The sequence below is a fragment of the Strigops habroptila genome, chromosome 3 (genome assembly GCF_004027225.2).
Source record: "Strigops habroptila isolate Jane chromosome 3, bStrHab1.2.pri, whole genome shotgun sequence".
Taxonomy (NCBI): Eukaryota; Metazoa; Chordata; class Aves; order Psittaciformes; family Psittacidae; genus Strigops; species Strigops habroptila.
The window spans coordinates 75,417,731-75,436,677 of NC_044279.2; the positions used below are offsets into that span (position 1 = coordinate 75,417,731).

General features: G+C 47.0%; 2 protein-coding genes across 4 annotated transcripts; one reads left to right on the forward strand and one right to left on the reverse strand.

Annotated features, from left to right (window-relative positions):
- Positions 1-516: 516 nt before the first annotated feature.
- TST (thiosulfate sulfurtransferase) lies at positions 517-9,160 on the reverse strand. Its single transcript, XM_030478558.1, has 2 exons — positions 8,452-9,160; positions 517-1,004 (listed from the first exon to the last, which is right to left on the reverse strand). Exons 1-2 carry the CDS (start codon positions 9,035-9,037, stop codon positions 706-708), a joined length of 885 nt encoding a protein of 294 aa, XP_030334418.1. The 5' UTR covers positions 9,038-9,160; the 3' UTR covers positions 517-705.
- MPST (mercaptopyruvate sulfurtransferase) lies at positions 7,744-12,804 on the forward strand. Of its 3 annotated transcripts, XM_030478556.1 has the most exons (4): positions 7,744-7,819; positions 8,231-8,304; positions 9,928-10,580; positions 11,185-12,804. In XM_030478556.1, exons 2-4 carry the CDS (start codon positions 8,291-8,293, stop codon positions 11,481-11,483), a joined length of 966 nt encoding a protein of 321 aa, XP_030334416.1. In that variant the 5' UTR covers positions 7,744-7,819; positions 8,231-8,290; the 3' UTR covers positions 11,484-12,804. The 3 variants fall into 3 exon arrangements, with proteins under 3 accessions (XP_030334416.1, XP_030334415.1, XP_030334417.1); XM_030478555.1 differs by lacking the exon at positions 7,744-7,819 and having other exon boundaries at positions 8,214-8,304; XM_030478557.1 differs by lacking the exons at positions 7,744-7,819; positions 8,231-8,304 and adding an exon at positions 9,083-9,282.
- Positions 12,805-18,947: the final 6,143 nt, after the last annotated feature.

Here is an 18,947-nt window from a genome sequence, read left to right on the forward strand (position 1 = left end):
TTCTCCTTGCTGACCGAAAAAACCAAACAAGGAGTAGAGTAAAAGGCTCAGGTCTCATGAAACACCTGTGCTCAGAAGTTCTTACCACATACACAGGATTTCTTGGAGACTCTTTTAAAACAGTCATGATAACCAACTAGACTGTATTATTTCCGCAGAACTGGATCTTCCAGCATCTCCAAATGCTTCACACAAGTTCACTGACATCCATCAGAGAGGAAGGTGCCCCTGTTTTTCACATCAGAGAAGGGGAGGTGGTGGGCTGCCTAAAGGTCTTACACTAAGCCAATGACAGAACCACAGCTTGGCCCTCCTGTGTCCAGCACCCAGTGCTATATTTTAACCCTAGATTTTTCACCTATTCTGTTCCACCATGGACCTCAGCTCTCTCCAAGCCACCGGAATTTCTTTAAGTCACCAAGGAAGAGTGCAACTCTCCTTCACGTTACAAAGCTGCTTTTCCCACCCAGTACAAGCAGGTCACAGGCAACAGAGAATTAGAAATATTCACAGATGCATTGTCTTAGAATTAGACTTTATTCATTGTGAGAAACCGAAAGACGGATAGAAATCTACTGATCATTCTTAAAAAATTAGCAAAATATAAATCAGCATGTGTTTTCTGTACTTCCACCTCTTCCCTTGCCCTGCACCCTGGGCTGGAGGCAGCTGCTAGGTCTCACCGCCCAAGAAACAAGTGTCCCTCTAGGCCTTGTTGCGCTTCATCTCAGAGACCTTGTACCGAGGTGGGGCACGGTGGAACCACTCTGACCAGGAACCATCATAAATAGCCACATCACGCTTGCCACACAGGAAGGCTGCCAAGGCAATGTGACATGCCGTCACACCTTTGCGGCATGTGGCTGTCAGTGGCTTTGAGAGATCCACTTTCTTCTCACGGAATATTTCTTGGATCTCCTCGATACTCTTCTCGTGGCCAGATTCTGTTAGAAATGATTGGAAGGGTATGTTCACTGAACCAGGGATATGACCAGATTCCAGCCCTACAAGAGTGAACAAGAAAAGGAAACATGAGCAAGGAGACATTAATGTAGGTGATGAAAGACACCTACAAAATAGACATTAAAGAGACACCACTGTAGATACTTCCACTTTCTCCAAGATACTCATTTGCTTCTGGTGACGATGAAGATGCACAGCAGTATGGGGCTAAAAAGAGGAGGACAAAGATTATTAAACTTTGGTGAAGTCAAAGGCTCCAGAACATTTTGCAAACTATTTCCCCCTTCAAAGCAATGAGAGGTAGGAATCTGAAGAAGCCCTAGATGTGACAAGAATCAAAGAACCACCACAGAAAAGATCCTAACAAAGACATTAAGGGATCTGTGTAAAGAGCAACGCAGCAATGTGTTTCTGACCTTCCCCAAGTATGCCAGTAGAGCATAGCGACACAGCTTTCAGAAGCAGGAAGCGTGGCTGGTATGTGGAATTCACGAAAGCAGTTATCTGTTCACAGTTTATTCCTTAAAATCATATTTTAGAAAAGTAAAGCAACCTTTAAGTCAGCCACATTACTGCTGAGGCAGCTATCCCAGGGAAACAGGGTCAGAGAAGTGAGAATATAGATTTTGTATCACTTTTTTTTCCACTCCGTGGATGAAATCAACATGGACTCTGTTTTTCTGCTGCTGCACTTCAGGCAAGCTAGAAGTTGCATCTCAAGAACAAGGTCTTTAGAAAGAAGCAGATATAAAAACATGATGGATATGATTTTCATCATGCCCTTGAAATTCACACTCTGTCCCTACAGGCTTAACCAAAGTCCATTACACTCAATAGAAGCTTTTCCATTGACTTTGAGAGGCTTTGGATCAAGCCTCATTGGAGCAGGAAATTACATTACGTTGAAAATGCATTTCAGGGAATTTCCTTGCTAGGTTTGAACTTCTAATGAGACAGCCCTGGAAAGTCACATAAACAGTAATCTTTCACTGACATTTTCCCACTTGCCTAAGTCATCAGGGTAACTGATCTCAGGAGATGGGAGAGACTGGGGCAGGGAACTTTGGTCACAGTCAAATGATTAAAGTACACCTAATCAGAGACTGACATCACACATCCCAACGACACTGCAGTTTAGAGATACGTCATAAGGGGAAAACAGGGTTTTGGCAGGGTACTGAGGAGGTGATTTTTGCTCTGCTGGACAAAGACTGAGGGCCTAAAGACAATCAAAGCTGCCCTAAGTCAGCTTTGCAATATCTCTCCCTGTTCCAGGTGGACCCTATTTGTCTTTTGATTCATCCTCCCGGAGTACCTTAGAAACCTGGCACTGTTGTCTACTAGTCACCTCATGCATCCCTTCAGAAGTGTTTATCATTACAGGGAGAAGTTGGGAGAGAAAAACTGCTGACTTCTGGAGGGACTAACGTACAAAAAAAACCCCCCAAATAACCCACCAACAAAAAATGGCAGTGTTTCAAACCGATGCTTTCACCACATCTTCTCCATTTCCAGAAAACAACAGTTCATCATTTCAGTACAGAGAACTGCAAAATCCATGCTCATTAATACAGTGTTTGTATGACAGAGGGGAAATAAAAATAATACAAATACTGAGTGGGAGAAAACCTTGTTTGCAGTTCTTAGGCTGCAGAACTTCTTATTGGAAAATTACACGCCTAGGTTAGGCTACCACTTTCCTGCAAGAATGAATGGTCCCAATGCTGTCATTTCGCAATGGATTTCTCCAAGACTCTGCTGCAGTACTGGAGACCACCACACTACAGCCAAGCCTGTGAGCCATAGAACAATGCTCTCACACCATCCTGCGGCACTGCGAGGTGTACCAAGATCAAGAAGTCCTTAGGGCTGAACTAAAAGGGCTGGTGCAAAGGAGCTTGCTGGGCCACCGATTCAGTTCTTAGGTGTCCCAAGCCCCATGCTCATGGTTGCTTTTCTAGACTATTCACACATCTTAAAACAGGTAGTCTAATTGGAGACTGTCGTGGCACACTCACCAGCCTTAACTCTTAGAAGCTGAGCAGATCTGAAAAGAACAATCTAATTTTAAAGAGTTTTTGACTTTGATCTATAGAGAGACTTCCTTGCTTTAGAGATTCAAAAGTCTATTGGAGTCAGAGACCAGTGCTTGCACTCTCTGAGTGAAAGATAAGGAATTCTGTAGAAACTGTATTTACTTATGTATGTGGGTGTTCAGCTGAAAGAAAGAGCTGACATTGCACAACCACAAACCCTTGGACTGCCTAAAAAGTGCTGGAGTGGTTGAGAAAGTTTCATCAGCTTGTTCTCTTCTAGGACAAGAGCAGAGAAACACAGGACTGGACGGTACGGATGGACACAGTTGAGATCTCAACAGGCAAGAAGATACATCTGCTCCTGCCTCATATACACAGAGGATACTCCATGCCAGATTTACAGTCACCCTTAGAAAATCCAGGAAGGAACCCTAGGATTACAGAGCCTGGCTCCCAGCTACTACAGTGACCACTTTATAGGCTCCCTCTCATAAAAGCACCCATCTCAGAACCAGTTTGGATTCTTGCCATAAAAGTTCCCACTGAGGCACCTCCTTGCCCATGTGAGGAGGAATATTAATTTGCAACATTAAGTTCGTCACATACACCATTTGTCCTTGAGTTAACATTGCCCTGTGACTGAAATAGTTTTTCTTCCTCTCTGCTACTGCTCCATGGTGCGTACCCAGCGTACACAGCCTTAGTCTAAACCCAGTAAGAACTCAATTAGATATGCTTTTCACTGCCTTGGCCAGCCCAGAAACAGTTCTAGGCTTTTGGATAAGGAAGTGGCACTTCCTAGCATCTCAGCTGGTAGATAGGAGGTTAATAATTGCTGTTGTCAAGGCAAAATCATATTTGAGTTCATTGAACCCAACTAATCCATCCAAGTCTTACCCTATTCTATTGCTTCCAAATGTGGGGTCTTCAGCTGTAAGAGAAACACACGCAATTAAGTATTTCGGGGTACTAAGCATCCAACCTTGCTCTCTGTAGCATTGTACCTCCTGTCAATTCTATGGCTGCAGATGGTACCTCACATAATACTCCCCATGTGACCATTTAAACCTCCCCAAAGCTGTGCCAGCAGCACATTTCAGTAGCAACTCTCTATTTTCAGTGCCTTGATGATGCAGAAAATATGAAATAAAACACAGCAGCATAATGATGGGGCCATGCTGGCAACTTCCAGCCCCACAGATCAGCTTTCAGCTCAAGCTATTCTTATCTCCCTTATCTCCCATTCAGTCAGGGTTTTTTTGAATCTAACAGTACTTGTGCTATTTGCCTTCTTTCTCACATTGAATTAATAATTATCCCTCTAATATTCTGCCCAAAGTATTAATGAAGTCCAAATGGAACAAGTCTATCTCGAAGGTGCTTCCAATGGCTGGAAGAAAAGATCAGACATAACTTCCAGGCATGCCTGTTCCCATTTCTCTTACCTGGCAAATCAATTCTGTTGGCAAGGAAATAGAGCTCTTAGCTGCAGTGCAAGTTTACCAAGGTATTTTATTCAATTTTGCCTTAATTTAAAATAATTTTACTTTTTTTTAAAACCTTCCAATCTATCCATGTTAGGATAACAGATCAACAGCTACCTAGGTCGTGCTGTACCTCCTATCCTAAATACAAACACAAACTTTGCCAGTTTCTGTCCTACAGAACCATCATTTGATTAAATTTATTAAATTCTTGCCTCATGGAGTTGCAATGCCAAGTGACTGATTTTTGACATGCATTTGGGATGGAGATCATCTGCATCACAGATTTGAGCACATGGATATATTTTGGTTATACTCCCTCTCTAAAAATTATAATCTCCACTTCTTTCCCCCTCTTGCCACCTCTCCCCCTACTCTGAAGACTTATCCTCAGGAGTTAACAAACAACACAAAAAAGGTAGCACAAACTATAATTCTGAGGCTGTACACAAATAATCTTTCATCTGGAACTCCTGCTAACTGCATAGCAACCCTATTTACCCTTTCTCTCCTTGTTCTCTTTTTATTCACTTTGCTCCAGCAGGTTCTGTTATTTGTTTTAATTCCTTTTGCCAAGTCTCACTCAGCTTGGCTTCTGGCAATCCTCCCTCACAATTTGTAACCTGTAGGATGTTATCTTCTTCACTGTTTAATCCCCTTTTCTACATCTGTTAAGATTCTCTGCTTAAATGTTTGTTGGGGTTTTTTTGTTGGCTATTTATCTAGCTAAGACTACAGCTCCTTCTCTCTAGCCTTTCTCTTTACAATGAAAGCTCCAGATGGAATTTCTTAATGTCAAAAAGATAAAAGATGTGCCTTGTCCGCATTTAACTCCCCGTGGTCTTGGAGTTGGCTGGCTGCAGATAGCAGTTCCTTTCCAACTGCCTCCTCTGTTGCCTCCTTTTTTTATCTCTCCCTTCCATTCAAATCGCATGCCTCAGAAGGAACCATCAGCGATCTCAACTAACCTACCGGAAACTCACTGGAAGGAACACTTTAAGCTTGCTCCTGGCCAGCTTCCTGAGAGTCCTCGCAGCCAGATCATGTTGCCACCAACGTCAAAATACTGTGTGCATATACAGCCAGAAGACTGAACTCTAAGAACCAGCAGGGCCATCGTGCTAATTCTGGCAGCTGATGCTCCTCAACCTCATCACACGAATGGACAGCTTTGCATTGTAGGTTCCTGTGGGTTGAAACAGACTTTGATAAAGTCTCTCACTCTCCATGTTGTGCTTTGAGTCATGGTCAAAGCAGAACCAGTCCACTCCCAGCTGCAGACTCCACTTGGAGAAGAGAGGGAAGAAGCAGCAACATTCCTTTCTCACTGCCACTGCACATTCCAGCTGAGCAAAAGCCTTATGTTTGGGGCAGGGAGGAATAAGAGCTGGAAAAACAGGCAAAACTTTAAGAGTTGTGTATATGCAAGGGAGACAAAGACTACCTGAGGGCTGAGAATGAGAAGAAAAACAGTGGGAAGCTCATGAAATGACCTTGAGTTTGCTTTCTTTTTTGCAGGATGGATTTCTTACCTAGCTACTTTCCCCTCTTTTCTCAGATGTCTGCAAAAGAATTCAGAAATTCACAACTTTTTGGTACACATTTGTTCACCTGTAATTCTTGTTTCTCCGTTTTCAGCACCCATCACTCAGAGAGAGCTGGCACTAGTAACCACCACGTAATTATTTTTATCACCTGCCCCTGGATTGCCTGAGATTGTTTCAGTTCAGGCTGGTTCCATAGACATGCACCCTACAGTGCCTGAGTAACCTGGTTGGACCACTGCTGAACCACAGCTAGCGAGCAGGCCTGAGTTGCTACTTTCGCCAGAAACACAGAACACTGCGCAGGGACACCTTTAACCACCCAGAGCATAGGTCAGGGCTGCGTATCTGATGGGCTCAGGTGCACACCACGGATGAACATCCAAGCTTTTTCATCCAAAGCAATACCTGCATTTTTCTCCACCCTGGCAACCTAGGTAAAGCTCTCCCAGCAACTAAAAAAATAACCATGTATTATGGCTTATTTTAAACGCTATGGAGGTCTAAATCCCAGCAAGGTACCCGCTGCATAAAAATAAAACAGAGACAACTGATTCTTACCACAAGGAACTGAAAAACTAAAGAGGCAAAAGAGTCAGCTGAAATTAGCCTCTTAGCCTCTTCTAGAGATGGAGTTCATGGAACTGGAGAGATTAATTGACTTAATTAGGAAGTCAAGAGCTGAAGCAATAATTAAACTGAAATCACCTGAAAATGCAGCAAGTTCCTTAACCTCAAGACCATTCTTCTTCTCTAAATTGCAGGCAACGTTTCTCCTCCTATTGGATGACCCCTGTAATTAATCAGCATTGATTTCAAATTGCTCTTTTAGGTGTAAATGCTCCCTTCTACCCACTGCTGGCTGTAGCATAGCTATTGGCTGGTGTGGGTCAGAAGGCTGTCAAGCTCCTCTGGAACAAGCAGCTGCAGTTGGAATGCTTATCCTGTTGGATCTGCTGCGGGAAGCAAAACTGGACCACCGCAAATAAACTGTTCCATGCTGACTCATTTCAAAAGAAAAATCTGTTTTCAAGAAGCTGTCAGGGGCTGCAATATTTGTCACCTGGTGAGAGCTCCTGCTCTGGGAAAGAGAATGCAAAATCCACCAGCTCCCAGTGAGGAGTGTTTTATTCGTGACTTGAGGTTAAAATTCAACCTTCGCTTTGAGGGGCTGCAGTTAACAAAGAAACAGAACGCATGATAAGCCTAACTCCCCCTTTCTCCCTGCAACAGTCTCCTCTGTCACTCCTGCTACCTCTCTTACCTTCCGCATTGATTTGCACAGGTTGAGCGTGGCTGGGGAGGGCTCGCTGTAGACACTTATGCAAACCACGTGTACACAGCCATTTACAGCTAAATGCTCCTGAGGTTCGGACATGGGAATTTATTTCAGGCCATGGAGTCACGCTTAATGGCTGTACAGCTGCACACGTATAAGACAACAGCCAGAACTGAATGACAACCAACCTGCAAGGCAGCACAGCACTGCCTCAGGACCACAGAAGCCTGCTGCACACCCGCTCCTGCAGCATGGAGCTAGACTCAGACCCAACAACTGTTGTTGAGCTTTTCTGTGCTTTGTTTTTGAAATTCTGGGGGTTTTTTAAGCCATTTCTGTGATTCCCCTTCAGAGGGGAGGCTATTCTGGGATATACCAAGGCTTAAATTACACTCTCAGGGCCTCCTTTAACAACCAACTCGAATGTCATTCCAGGCGCACTGCTGTACCAGCTACCCCACCGCACAGGACTTCTCCCACCCCTGCTGCTTGCATGTCCAGTGTTTGACTGAGGTAACAAAACCAATTTTTGTTCCGGCTTCTTGGGGCAGCCAAAACAGAGACCTTGACAGCCCATACATTTGGTAAAGTTTTGGGGCTTTTCCTATCGAAGCAAAAGGACAAAGAGCAGCTCAAGCGAGTTCTCTATTTGCTGGGAACCAGAGCAAGAAGGACAAAGTCCTTTGGGCTACTGTATTGCCTAAAACTTGGGCTTTTGCTGGTGCATTCATTGTGGTGAGAGGTGCCTATATGAATACTGATAGTGTATGCATGTGTGCTGGTATAAGATAGGACACTGAACAAACCCCTGGGAGCTCTCGCCTCCTGTGTTTGCATTCTGTCTGATTAACTTCTGCAGGGTGTGGATTGGGGGATCCTGGAGCCAACTGACAAAAAGACCTTTTCTGCTATTTCCTCCTCCAGCTTTAAAACCAACCATGAGGAAAGCATTCTGTGAGGGCATTGGGATCTGAATGCCTGGCTATGGATCCCTTAAGATAAATCAACAAAGTTAGGCTAAGGCGTGCCTGTGCATTAGCAATATCAGTTTGCTGGCTGGGAGGAGCTGTTATGCCCAGACTCGTACCAACACTCATCCATCCCGCCTTGGTGCAGGGGCCGGGTGCTGTTCCCATCTCCATTACCTTGGTCCAGCTCGGTCCCCCGGAACCGGCCCTCGGGGCGGGAATCCACCACCTGGAACTGCAGGGACCCCACATTCTGTATCATCTCCTCAAAGGTCTTCAGCAGGCCCGTGTTCAGCTTGGCCTTAAAGACACCCGGGGTGGGCTGGCTGACCTCCGCCGTGACGGGATGGCCCTCCTTCACCCAGTTCTTGAAGCCACCGTTCAACACTGAGACCTCCTTGTGCCCAAAGACCCGGAACATCCACCAGGCACGGGGGGCATAGAAGGTGCCCAGGTTGTCCCCGTCATACACCACCACATGGGTGTTGTTACTGACCCCCAGGCGCCCCACGTAGTCAGCGAAGTGGGACTCGCTGGGCAGCATGAAGTCGTAAGGGGAGGACTGGTCCCGGCACACCTCGATGTCAAAGAAGGACGCGCCGGGGATGTGCCTCTCCTTGAACTCCTGCCGGGCGTTGCGCTCCTGCGGCGGGTACCAGGAGGCGTCCAACACCCGCAGGCTCGGCCCGACCCGGCCGGCCCGCACGGCCTCCGAGAGCCATTTGGCGGTGACGAGCGGCCGGCTCAACACCTGCGCCGCCATCTCGAACGGGCCGAGGCCGAGAGGGGGCGCCGCTGGCGGGGACACACACACAAAATGGCGGCGGCGGCGGCGGCGGCGGCGGCGGCGGCGGGGGGATGCGGGTAGGGGGGCGGTGCGGGGCCGGGCGGCACCGCCCGGGGCCGGCCCGCTGGGAGGGTCCCGGCTCCCGCTTCCCGCCTCCCGGTGGCGGCCATGGCTGGCGGGGACTGAGGACGGGCGTTCTTCGGCTGAGGCCTAGCACGGAGGTACGGGGCGGTGTGGTGGGCCGGCCCCGCGCCTTCACCCGGTGCTGCGGGGAGGGAACCGCGGCCCCGCCGGGGCTGGGGGTGTCCGGGGCGGGAGGAGTCGCGGAGAGGGTCCAGCCTGTGTGAGGGGCGGCAGGGCCTCGGTAGGGGCTCGGCTGGAGGTGTGCTTTGGGATGGGCGGCATGGTCTAGTGCGAGGTGTCCCTGTCTACGGCAGGGGGTTAGAACTAGATGGTCCTTTCCAATTCAACCCATTCTATGAGTCTGCGATAAAAACGGTGGGGCAGAGCCCCCTCGTCGTGAGGCTGTTCCTCACCCCGGGGCGTTTGGTTCCCTCCGATCAGGGTCCCTGGGGCTGCACTGCTTCCCTCTTGGTGCTGTCAGTGTTAACTGGTGGTTGCTGGGGGGCCGGGGTGGGCTATGGGGGTCTGAGTGCAGGGCAGGACTGTGCCATGGCTGTCCTGCCCAGGGCAGGGTTTGGGCGAGCTCTGTGAAACTTCTTTTCAGGGCTGGAGCATTTCAAACCACTCGCTGTAGGCTTAGCTAGCGCCTCAGTGCAGACACAGCTCTTTGTTCCCAAAACACATCTTTGTCCAGTTGCTTTTCTAAGGCTGGTTTCTCATTTGTGGCTTTCCTCCTTTTTCAGTCTGGTGAATTCAAGCAGACCCCAGGAATCAGGTAATATTGGCCAGGACTCGGGAGCAATGTCGCAACAACTCCTCTACCGTGCTCTGGTGTCTGCAAAATGGCTTGCAGAAGCCATCAAGTCCCAACAAGCTGGTCTGGCCTTGAGAATCTTGGATGCATCCTGGTATCTGCCAAAGATGAAGCGTGACCCGAAGCGGGAATTCGAGGAGCGCCATATCCCTGGTGCAGTTTTCTTTGACATTGACCAGTGCAGCGACCGTACGTCACCTTATGACCACATGCTGCCCAAAGCTGATGACTTTGCTGAGTATGTGGGGAAGCTGGGTGTGGGGAATGATTCCCATGTTGTGGTCTACGATGGCAGCGACCAAGGCCTCTTCTCAGCGCCACGGGTGTGGTGGATGTTCCGGGCCTTTGGACATGAAGCCGTCTCCCTTCTGGATGGTGGCCTGAAGAACTGGCAGCGCGAGGGGAATGCGCTGACCTCTGGGAAAAGCCAGGTAGCTCCCTCTGAGTTCCATGCCTCCTTGGACAAGTCCCTGGTGAAAACGTACGAGGATGTCTTGGATAACTTGGATTCCCACCGCTTCCAACTAGTGGATGCACGTGCTGCAGGACGGTTCCGGGGAGTAGAGCCAGAGCCCCGAGATGGTAATGTGCCTTCTGAGATATTGGCATAATAAAAAGGGGCTTCATTTAAGGTGCCCATCAGTTTGAATCCTGTAGAAGTAATGAAGGGAAATATGGTTGTTCTTTATGGGATGGGGCTTGAGGCAGTGTATCCACCTGTCTTCTCCTTTTGATGGCAAGTGCTGTTCTTTGAAAATTCAGGAGTGGAGAAGCAGTTTACTTTTTCTCGTGAGGGGCTGGGGTGAGGAACGTGTCTTTCGTACACCTCAAATATATTCATTGGTCTCTTCATGTACTGGTGCCACTCTTCCCCTCAGAAGGGCCTGTGGAGGTGCTTTAGTCAGTGTCTCATCGGAGTGGGTCGCTCTGATGCCAGGAAGATGTGGAGGAAGAATAGAACTTGACAGGATTGTGTCCATGTGGTAACCTGAAAGTTAGAGCTATCCTTCCTGAGTAATCAGTAATCTAGTAAAGCAAAGTTTAACAAAAAAAAAAGAAAAGTATTTGTTTTAACAGAATACACTAAACAATAAATATTTCTCCCAGTAAAAGAGAGAATGGGTTCTGCAATAGATTTGTCCCACACAGTAGAGGTTAATTCCTATCTGTATTGCTTTTCCTCCAGGAATTGAGCCTGGTCATGTCCCTGGGTCGACAAGCATCCCCTTCACCAATTTCCTCACAGAGTCTGGCTTAGAGAAGACCCCTGAGCAGATCCGCAGTCTGTTCCAGGAGAAGAAGGTGGACCTCTTGAAGCCACTGGTAGCCACGTGTGGCTCTGGCGTCACTGCCTGCCATGTGGCTCTGGGGGCATACCTCTGTGGCAAACCAGATGTTGCTGTGTACGATGGAGCCTGGGTGGAATGGTACATGCGGGCACAGCCTGAAAATATTATTTCTGAGGGAAAGGGGAAGACGGTGTAATAAGCTGCTCCGTCTCCCAGCTATGGAGATGATTTGCCTTGAAACAGGATTTGGAAAAGATGGGTTTAGCATTCCTGGTTAAGTATCTTGAGGTGAAGGTTTTGGGTAACAATTACGGGCACACAGTGTTTTGGCACTTTCTCCTTACCCTACTGCTGCTGCTTAGGAGCATAAAGATGTCCTGGGCAGCCAGTTTCTGGTGGTTCAAGCCCAGCCAGTAACTCAGAACCACGCAGCCGTTCACTCACCCTCCTCTCTGTCCCCCCGACTCTGGGTGGGATGGGGAGAAGAATCGAAAGAATGTAAACCCCATGGGTTGAGATGAGAACAGTCCAATAACTAAAGTATAATATAAAACTACTACTGCTAATAATAATGTTAAGGGAAATGACAAGGGGAGAGAATATAAAACTAAAAAGGAAAAGGAAGAAAAACCCCAATAAATACAAGTGATGTGCAGTACAACTGCTCACCACCTGCTGAGTGATACCCAGCCCAACCTGAGCAGCAATCAGTCCCTTCTGGGTAACTCCTCTAGTTCATATACTGGGCATGATGTGCTGTGCTATGGAATACCCCTTTGTCTGGTTTGGGTCAGGTGTCCTGGCTGTGCTGCCTCCTGGCTTCTTGTGCCCCTCCTCGCTGGCAGAGCATGAGACTGAAAAGTCCTTGATCAGAGTGAGCACTACTTGACAATACCTAAAAACATTGGTGTGTTACCAGCATTGTTCTCAGACTAAAGCCAAAACACAGCACTGCACCAGCTACTAGGAGGGAGAAAAATAACTGTTACAGCTGAACCCAGTACACAGCTCTAGGTGACCCTGTTTGAGCAAGTAGAGTGAACCAGATGTCTTCCCAAGGTCACTTCCAGCCTTAGCCATTCTGTGACTCTCAGACCTTACCGTATTGGATGGGAGAGAGTGCTGGTGATAGCATGGGGAAGTAACTGAGTCAAGCCAAGCTCATGACTTGGGACATTGCACTGTGTTCACTCACAGAATGGTTATACTTTTATAACTGTGCCTCATGATCTGGCTCTCTGCCGTTGTCCTAGAAGCCATCCATGCACTTTATGGCCATTTTGAATGCAAAACTTTGGGGAAATACAGCTGTTAAAGGAGCAAGTATGGCTTTCAGGTTGGCAGTTAGGTTAGAGACTTGGTTTGGATGTTTTCTTGCACTTGGACTTGTAACTGCAATGTTACTTAGCCAGTTTTGTACCTTCGTGGGCCAAAATCCGCCTTGAGAAAAAACATTCTGGGATTTAAAAAAGGTAAATAAACATGTGTTTCAAGGTCTTTCTGCTGACTGGAACTTACATTAGTGTTGCTTGGGTGATTCCTTTTCTGGAATTCTGTTTTTATGAGATCACTTTGTCTTGATGATTTAAATGAGGTGTTGCCTTGTCTCCATGAGTAGAACTATGTCACTTGCCCTCAACAAGCTCTTTGGCCCAGAAAAGAGAATGACACGCCTTTCTCTCGTGTCTTCTCACCATCTTTCTCCTTTCAGTCGTCGTTCATTTGCTTTTTGGCCTAAAACTCCATGTTAGTCACTCGCAGCTCTGTGTTTCAGACTGGTTGCCAGCTCACATGGTGAAAATTGGACTGCACGGGTGTTTGTTTTTTCCATGAGACTTACCATGTAACCTTAAAGTCTTGGGGAAACCAAGACCTACAGAGGAATAGCCCACAATGGCATGTATTTTTTTCCCCCCAAATCATTGTCTTACTTGAGACATTTGAGACAATTTCAGAGTTGAAATCCCTCTGGGTATCCCTGGCAATGTTCAAGAAGTTGTTCTGTCTGGGGTTTTCTCCTCTAAAAAAACAAAGCGGGGGACGGGGGGGGAAGAAAAGAAACCCTGCACCTATTGCAACAGGTACCTGTGGACATCTGAGGATGACGGGGTCATCCCTTCTAGGGAATGCTGTGAATGCTTACGCTTGCAGATTTGCAGCATCCCCTCCTAACCAGTGGATCCTTCCCTCTGTTTATTTACATTTCCTTCGGCCTGTGTTGGCCAGAGTCCTGGCTTACTGGGCTTGGCTTGCATGCAAGCTCCATTTCTGCTCACCTCCTGTGAAGCTAGAGTTTCACTGTCCACATGATTTCTTCTTCTGTCCTCCCCACTCATGAATTGAGCCTGACCCTTCTTTCTACCCACTTGCAGTGACTTGAAAGCATTCAATTTCCTTACTTACATCCGGTTTAACAATCTAGCTCTTCAGGGACTTGGGGCTGGTATTACAGCAAGTGTTCGGTATAAGTGTGCAGGGGTCTGAAATGCATGACCCTTTAGTACAGAGTGCCAGACACAGATCTGGATAAAATAATAAACCTTTGTATTTGCCAGATTCCATTTAGTTCTTCAGGCTTAGATTTCCCAAAAGGGCTTGCTTTGCAGGTTATAGCATGCCCTGCAAATTGTTAAGACTTTCTGATTTACGGTTTAATTAATTTTCTTCTCCTTCCTGGTAAGGAAAGGTTTTCACTCCCATGCTTTATGAATTTCCCCATCCAGGCAATCACTGTGTTCTTAAAGGCTGGTAGCAACACCTTGCTTTATCCCAAGTGGGGTAATTCTCTAGCAACTGTTTCCTGCAGGGGAAAGAGAAGAACTAGTCAGCATGTCATGTAGGACATTTGATTGCAGTCTGTAACTGAGAGCACTTAAAAAGAAACTTTTAAAGCTGAAGTGTGGTGTTGACATGAAAACAAAAGAATAAGCACTGGCTGGGAACAGCAAGTGGTGCTAAACTGTGGAGGGGCCTCCCAGTCTGAGCAATGCAGGTGCTGCTTTTTAAGACCCTTTAAGAAGACATTTGTACAGACAGTGTTGTCTAGTATGGGATCTTACAGCAGGATCTGGCTTGTGACATCTTTTCAGTTCAGGATTTCTGGTTTCTCCCACCATCAGCCACATCAACGTTAACTAAGTGTCTTTCACTAACATAGTTGGTCATTAAGGTTTAACACCCTGGGTGTTGCTTGGGAGGTGAGGCTGACTTTGTGAATATGCGTCCAGGCTCCTGTGTACAAACAGACAAAGAGTAGTGCTCATTCTCCAGGAAAAATTCATTGTTAGAAAAAATTGACATATTCTTTCAGACTTTGTTAATCATTTCCAATGGGTGCAGGGGGCTGGCTTTTGCTCTTGTCCTTCCAGAACATTTGGCATTTCGGTTTAAACCCTGTATTTCTTTTTTCCCACTGACACCAGCAGTCCCTGGTGTCAGTGGGAATCTCTCTGCTTCCTCTCAAGACAGCTGCTTTTCTCTGTCCTGTGTGTCACAGGGAGGTATCTGGTGCAGCTCAGCCATCCACCTGGAGAACTAAGTGAAACATTTCCCTCTCCCCTTGCCCTATGTTTTGACTGTGTGGTTTGATGACATCCAACAGGGCCCTTCCTCCTCTCTGGTACGTGTGCCAAGGTTGGCAGTACTCAACTGCCTTTCTGGCTGAGTTTTGAACCACAAAATCCCAGTGGTTCTTCAGTTTCCCAGCTTTTGGCAAGTGTTTTACCAGATGCTTAGCTCTGCCTCGATTCTTCCACAGAGGAGAAATTGAGAACTTCCTCCACACAAGATACTTTGTCTTTCTAGGGTATACCCTGTTACATCACATAGCAAAAGTCTGTCCAAGTGTGTCTTCACATATTCTCCCTTCTTTTAGTGGAGATCTGTTCTTGCGCTGCAGGCAAAACACTGGGAACATTGTGGAGACTGAGACAATGTTTTCAAAGCCTGGAGACTGCAAAACCTATTTTGAGCCATAACAGATGCTACTGGACATATGGAACAGCTGAGGGGACTTGCACCAGGACTGTAAATGTTCTGCAGATCTTTATGTCCCTGATGCAGTGGGTGGGTTTCCTATGAGAACTGAAAACTGGGAAGGGGAGAAGTGGATATAAATGCAAATCACTAATGTACATGACTCTCCTGTAGAAAATTTGCCACAGGGAAAGGTGAGTAGCATAACTTTGGTGGGACAAGGCTCTTAATGGCCAAAAAATAGCCTAAACCCCAGCCCTCATGTAGGAAGAGGGTCACATTGTCCTGTGGCTAACTTGAGAATGGAGATTTTACAGCTCTATATAAATTTGAGAATCCCAGGGCAGCATGTAAACTCTTCAATGGTTTATCGGTATATTTTACCATCTGCAGTAGTCTTGTGAAGCAGTTTTGGACTTTGTAAAAACAGTCTGGTCAGTGGTTCTCCAAAAGTAATCCTACAGTCCTTCGTTCCTCACAAGTCTTTGTCCCCTGCCTTCCTCTTCCTTCCCTGCTGCTGCCTAGCAGTCAGGTTGCACTATTTCACACTCCGCTTCCCGATGAATCTTTTGTTCCTCTACAAACTTTCCGAAATTCTAAAGTAGCCCTTCTTCTGCCAGCACAGCTGTCCCTTTGCACCAGTGACCACTGCATGAGCAATGGTAATTGCTATTACCTGCAGGCGCTTTTCTTGATCCTCTCATCTCTCCTGGTCCCAGCTCACAACCAGGTGCTATGTTCTGTTCTCTCTCCTTCTCCCAGCACTCTTCCAGCAAAGGTGCTGAGTGATGCACATATACACACAGAGTTTGCTCACAGATCGCACAAAGCACAAGGGACTAGAGGAAGATTAGCGTCCCTGTAGTCCTCCTTGGGGCCTTTCTCTTCCTGCCTCAGTGTGCCTGGCTCACCTGGCAGTCAAGCTGGCCTCTGTTGGTCACAAGTGAACTGTCTTCCTTCCACCCCCAAGGCCAGTGTAAGAAATTTTCTTTGCCCAATTCACTGTTGGCTTAATGGCAAAATGTCAGAGCATTACTTGTTCTCCCTTACCCACTTCCTATAGAGAAGAGAGAGGAGATGGTTTCTTCTCCAGTGCCTCATGCCACAGTATGTTCATTAAGTAAATGATTGCACAGGTTTAATCCCAGATTAAACCTGTGTTCCCAGCCTGCCAGACTGGTGACACTGTTTGGGCAAACAGAGGGTGATCCCTGCTCCCACTGCCATTGCACAATGCAACAATTCCCTGAGAATCATAGAATGGTTTGGATTCTTTAAAGATCATCTAGTTCCAACCCTCTGCCACGATCAGGGACACCTTCCACTAGACCAGGTTGCTCCAAGCCTCGTCCAACCTGGCCTTGAACACTGCCAGAGTTGGAGCATCCACAGCTTCTCTGGGCAACCTGTGCCAGCGCCTCAGCACCCTCATAATGATGAACTTTTTTGCTAAAGTCTAATCTAAATCTACTCTCTTTCATCTCTCTGGATGGCATCCCTTCCCTCCAGCATGTTGACCACACCACAGAGCTTGGTGTCATCAGCAAACGTGCCGAAGGATGCACTTGATACCGCTGTCCATGTCGCCAACAAAGGCGATGAGGCGATGTTGATGAGGATCGGTCCCAACACTGACCACTGAGGAACACTGCTCATCACTGGCCTCACTAGTACATCAACAAGAGCAGATCTGCAATGTCACTGATACACCATGTATGCCATGTATGCAGCTGACTCGTCAGGCTGTGATGTATGTCTGGAGTGCTGCAGTGTGTATATCTGCAGGTTTGCACTGCAGACCTGCTGGCTGCTGAACCAAGAAACTCTCTGTTTACCGCCTGTTCAGTTTTCCTCCACTCTTTCTTGTTCAGCCCCATCACCTGACTGCCCAGTGGCTGTCCAGTTTTTCCTGCCCCCAGTCTGTCTGTGCAATTGTCCCTGTGGTTTAACTGGGTACTCAGCAGAGCTGTACAGCATTACACAATCACACTGCCCCATATAAGCTCTGGCCTACTCTTGTCTCTCTTCCTGTGCATGTGTTTTATATGTATCATCAAAGCTGGAAGAACAGCCATTAAATTATTTACATTTATTTATTCTCTGTTTTACTGCTTGATTTTAATGGACCTTAACAAGGGCATGCTAATTGCGTCTCACAGCTTTATTTGGTGATGGTGTGCAAGTCAGATCTGTGTTTAGCCCATACCACCAACTCCTTATAGCATTTCATTTGGTAACTCATCACAGACCGACTCCTTCCTAAAGAGGATTTTCATGTACTGTGGTGAGCGCCCTGGCCTAGGGGTTTCCAATAAATTTTGTGCTACATGTTGCAGAAAAGAAGGCTCTGTGAATGGGAGTGGTGTACCGTGACCTCTTTCCTTATTCCTTTTATACCTTTAGATTTACCAACTAACCTTACACACCATGGCCCTGGGGTGAGCAAGACTTAAGTGCTCGCCGCAGATGGAGGCTGGTGTTGGTGGAAGAAAATGTGCTCTGCATACAGACCATTCCTGACCCATGAGCAGCATTGCCATGGGAGAGGTTAGGGAAGAAGGTGTCAAGAAATGGATCTAAAAGGGAACAAGAGGCTGACAGGCTGTGAGAGAAGGAAAGTGAGGCAGGGTGGACCCTTGATAGAAGGAAGAAAACTAAGGGAGGGCAGATTTCTTGGAGGGGGAGATAAGGGGCTGTAGGTTGCCACCCAACTACTGCATTCGTATCAGACAGCCACAGTCCTCACCCTAATTCTCTGCTGGAGCTGCAGCCAGCAGAGATAGGGTCCTGCAACTCTTGCACACCAGAGTGCAGGGAGAGCTCTCAGATTTGCCATGGTTTGATTCATGTCAAACCATGTAGTAGGAGGGCAACAGTCCCACAGCCCAGAGTTCTTGTTGTGCTGTGTGATGCTTCAGCTCAGGTCGGTGTTAGTCTGAGCATTTTTGATACACACCACTACTCAGTGGAAACTGGTCCAAGATCTGGACACTAATCTGGGACAAAGTCTGTTCCATATAAGTAGGCAAAAATAATTTTTCATCCTCTCCATGTTTTCGGTCACTCTAGTTCTGGCCTGCTCCTGATATGAATTGAAGGAGATCCAGAGTTATTTGAAGTTACACCCTGCAGCAGCTGAATTGTTCCTGTGCTTAAATTAGCTGGAGGTCAGCGATCTTGAAGCCTTTTCTGTGTTACCCTCTCTTCCCTCCTCCCCTTTGCACTCCTCCACAGCAGGAGGAAAGTACACACAGACTGTCTTTGTGTAGGAAGTCCTGGATGATTTGGGGGAAGGGTGGTGTGCTTTCAGGTCCCGTAATGATAAAGGGGAGTGATTTGTAAATAAAAGAAGGGAGAAGAAGTTCCTTCTTCTTGTAAGGAACAAGAAGAAAAGAATATGAGAGTAAAACATAATGTTTCTTTACCCACCCTCTTTCATCAATAAGCCCCCAACTCAAAAGACACAAAGATCTAGATGCAAGATAAAGTGTCTGCAAGGCACCATGGTGTCTCTGCAGTGCTGCATTGCCCTGGCAAGGAAGAGCCATAAAGTTGCCTAGGAGAAGGAAGGTTTTGGGCTACATTCATGTGGAACATCAGCCTTTTCCTTCTATTCCTAATATGCTTGAGCTGCTCTTAGGTGGGAGTGGGCAAGCACAGCTGCTCTTAGGTGGGAGTGGGAAAA